The 4,144-nt window shown below is 41.5% G+C and overlaps 1 protein-coding gene across 1 annotated transcript in view; it reads left to right on the forward strand.

The window, feature by feature from the left end:
• The window catches only part of LOC103520990 (zinc finger protein 91-like), a 25,462-nt gene extending 21,786 nt beyond the window's left edge, over positions 1–3,676 (forward strand). The window contains exon 3 of the mRNA XM_008486092.2: positions 1,464–3,676. Within this exon, the coding sequence (XP_008484314.1) occupies positions 1,464–3,509 (2,046 nt within the window). The 3' untranslated portion in view covers positions 3,510–3,676. The remainder of the gene's footprint in view (positions 1–1,463) is intronic.
• Positions 3,677–4,144: the final 468 nt, after the last annotated feature.

Consider the following 4,144-nt stretch of genomic DNA (forward strand, 5'->3'; position numbering starts at 1 on the left):
TACAATTTAGAACGGAAGCCACGAGAAATGATGTCTTGGCCAAGATCAAATCTGGTAAGGTGTACAATAAGTTAGGGGACATTGTACCTACTAAGATATTTTTCAACGAGTATCTGACTGCGTACTACAAGAAACTGTTGTATGAAGCTAAAAGAGTCAAAGAGGAGAAAAAATACGCCTTCCTGTGGGTAAAATCTGGAAAAATATTGCTCAAGAAAACCAAAGACTCTAAAATAGAAGCTCTCCTATGCAATGATGATCTACGTAAAATGTAGTACCTACCTTCCTAGCAGTACATTGTTATACAAACCTAGTTCCTTAATAGAAATCAATGGTTAATACTAACAATTTTTATTTGAACAATATACAAAATTTGTCAGTTAAATGTGAAACCCTGGAAAACATTGATTCTTGGAAATCTAAACTTACCTTTAATGAATTACTTACAGTTATCCACATTAACATCAACTCACTGAAAGCAAAGTGGGACGAACTCTGTATCAAACTACAATCAATATTACCTCACCTAGATGTACTTATCTTCACGGAGATTGATGTAAACAGCGAGGAAGCAGTATGCTATCAACTTGAAAAGTTCCATCAGATCAGCAAGTGTAGAGTAAGTAAAGGAGGAGGTGGAGGTGTGATGGTATTTTATAGAGATGATTTCGAGATAGAAAATCTGTGCTATAATATAGACCAAGCTGATAACATAGCCTTCAGATAAGCCAGACTACCCAACGCATCTGAATGACCATAAAACGATATTTGCCAACCTAAAAATCACGACCGCCAACATGCAAACGATCATCAGTGAACACATCAAGTCTCATGAATATGTTGAAAATCACATGTGTGAACTTTGCTACAAAGTGTTTGAGTCTAGAGAGAATCTGAGAGCCAGACTACCCAACGCATCTGAATGACCATAAAACGATATTTGCCAACCTGAAAATCACGACCGCCAACATGCAAATGATTATCAGTGAACACATCAAGTCCCATGAATATGTTGAAAATCACATGTGTGAACTTTGCTACAAAGTGTTTGAGTCTAGAGAGAATCTGATGCGTCATTTGAAAATCCATGACGATAAGGAGAGCAAACGGTTCAAATGTGAACAATGTGACAAGAGATTTTCATCAAACGCTGAGCTGAACAAGCATAGCAGTGCAATTCATCAACGACTCAAACTTCACGAGTGTGATCTCTGTGGCAAGAATTTCTCACAGAGGAATAATCTGAAGCGACAAGCAAACGGTTCAAATGTGAACAATGTGACAAGAGATTTTCATCAAACGCTGAGCTGAACAAACATAGCAGTGCAATTCATCAACGACTCAAACTTCACGAGTGTGATCTCTGTGGCAAGAATTTCTCACAGAGGAATAATCTGAAGCGACATTTAGAAGAAGTACATCGGACAGATGGTATGAAGTTCGAGTGTTACGTGTGTAGCAAGGTATTAGCGACGAGTCATAGCTTGAAACGACATCTCCTCATTCATAATGGACCCAAATATACGTGTGAAATATGTGCCAAAGAATTCACACGTGTCTATGAGCTGAACATACACAAGAAATTACATGAGGATGAAAGTGTGGCTAATCAGCTCAAATGTGAATTCTGTGGCAAAGTCTTCTTGAAGAAATCCAACTTGAAAGCTCACATAGAGAACAATCACCTGGATTACAGTTGTCTGGAGTGCAAGGCTGTTGGTGAAGAAATCTCGTTTGACACGAAGAAAAATTTGCTTCTCCATTTGAAGACGAAACACAAGAATGTCATCAGCAATGTGTATTTGACGTGTCTTATTTGTTTCAAAACATTCCTGACGGAAGTAGACCTCGGTAAACACATGAAGATGCATATGGATGATAATCAGATCCAGTGCCGATTCTGTAATAAATATTTCTCGAGAAACTATAACCTGAAACAGCACATGAAGACGTGCACTAAGAATGTATCTAATGGCATTCTGAACTGTGATGATAATGAAGGAGAATATAATGGACATGGCAGTCATGAGGAGAATGAAGATGATGAGGATTATGATGACATGAATGAGATGATGCTCGTACCAGTAATCAAAATGGAACTGAAAGAAGAAAACGAAGAGAATGAGGACAGGGAAAATCAATCCGAAGAAGAAAACTACACCCCTGTCCCGGAAGTTAGTATTAAAAGGGAAACTGATCCGCTCTCTGTGGAAGACATAATCAGCGCTGGTGAAGTATCCATCACACCCATTCCACAATCCAATACCAATAATCATGGCTCGGGTTCCACGAATAACACCCAAGCCAACAAGATTATCCAGTGTCACATATGTTTGAAAACATTCGCCAAGAAGGACAGCTTGAAGAAACATATGAAGGTATTCCACACGTACATTTCGCCTGACGCTATCAAAGAGGAGTCTGGTGAAGGGAAACCAAACATCCTGGAAGTTATCTTGCAGGAGGGCAAGGTGCCCAATAACAACGCCATCATTCAGTGTCGGATCTGTAGCAAGACATTCACACGCAAGGATAGTCTGAGGAAGCACATGAGACGCTTCCATATTATCAATGATACCAACGTGAAGAAAGAATTCACCGAGGGACAAATCAATCGCAATATGCTGGATGTGATCCTCAAGGAAAGTGGTCATGAGATCAAGAGCCGCATTCCGTGTGAACTTTGCTACAAAACCTTCACGAGGAAAGATTCGCTTCGGAAGCACATGAAGATCTTTCACACGAGAAGGAACCCAAGTGCCAACTCAGGGAACTCAGGAACATCCGCCCCACCCGCGGTGAAATTAGAACAAAACGGAGGAGAAAAAGTGGAAAACAGTACCAGTGTGGAAAACAGTACCAGTGTGGAGAACAGTACCAGTGTGGAGAACAGTGCCAATGTAGAGAATACCAGCAGCGTGGACAATAGAACCAGCGTCGGTCCCGTTGCCCCCATTGATAGAATACCATGCACCCTGTGCGACAAAACATTCACTAGGAAAGACAGTCTCAAGAAGCACATTCGCATCTTTCACACACAGAATCAACCGCAACACACGAACGTCATCGAGGTGGCGCTCGGTGCGCGAGCGAACGCTGCGTTCATTGACCGCATCCGGTGTGAGCTATGCGACAAATCCTTCACTAGGAAAGACAGTCTGAAGAAACACAACCGAATCTTCCACGGTGGTGCGGATCCGAAAGTGATGGACGAGCAGATGGCGCGCGGGAGTGCTGACTTCCTCGAAGTAGTCCTCAATGAGGATGGCGAAGGAGAGCCAGTCAGCATAACCAATGAGATCCTGTGCAAGATATGTAACCGGACGTTCACGAGGAATTATAATCTGAAGAAGCATATGAAGACGGTACATAAGATTGATGATAATGAGCCGTACTTTGCTTATGAGAACACGGAGTATGATGAGGAAGAGGGAGAGATGGAGGGAGAGGAGTTCGGCAGTTTGAGCAATAGTATGTTGGAGGTGATTATTAGAGATGATGAGCAATAAGATGACTGTATACATATAACCCCTGTATACATATGAAATATGAACCACAATGAGATGTCCCTTATCCCTTGGTCAAATGAGTGCGGGAAATAAACAAGATGGAAATACTCCAGAATCACTTCGTTAGTATATTTTATATATGCCTGCTGAGGGCGAAACGTGGCCAGACGTCAAATAAAGCCTTTGACACTGTGTTAATTCTCAGTGGTAAGAATGGCAGTTTGAGCAATAGTATGTTGGAGGTGATTATTAGAGATGATGAGCAATAAGATGACTGATAACCCCTGTATACATATGAAATATGAAGTATGAACCACAATGAGATGTCCCTTATCCCTTGGTCAAATGAGTGCGGGAAATAAACAAGATGGAAATACTCCAGAATGTCCAGAATCACTTCGTTAGGTATATTTTATATATGCCTGCTGAGGGCGAAACGTGGCCAGACGTCAAATAAAGCCTTTGACACTGTGTTAATTCTCAGTGGTAAGAAGAACAGTACCAGTGTAGAGAACAGTACCAGTGTGGAGAACAGTACCAGTGTAGAGAATACCAGCAGCGTAGACAATAGAACCAGCGTCGGTCCCGTTGTCCCTATTGATAGAATACCATGCACGCTGTGCGACAAAACATTC

This window comes from Diaphorina citri, unplaced genomic scaffold (genome assembly GCF_000475195.1).
Source record: "Diaphorina citri unplaced genomic scaffold, Diaci psyllid genome assembly version 1.1 scaffold4356, whole genome shotgun sequence".
Taxonomy (NCBI): domain Eukaryota; kingdom Metazoa; phylum Arthropoda; class Insecta; order Hemiptera; family Psyllidae; genus Diaphorina; species Diaphorina citri.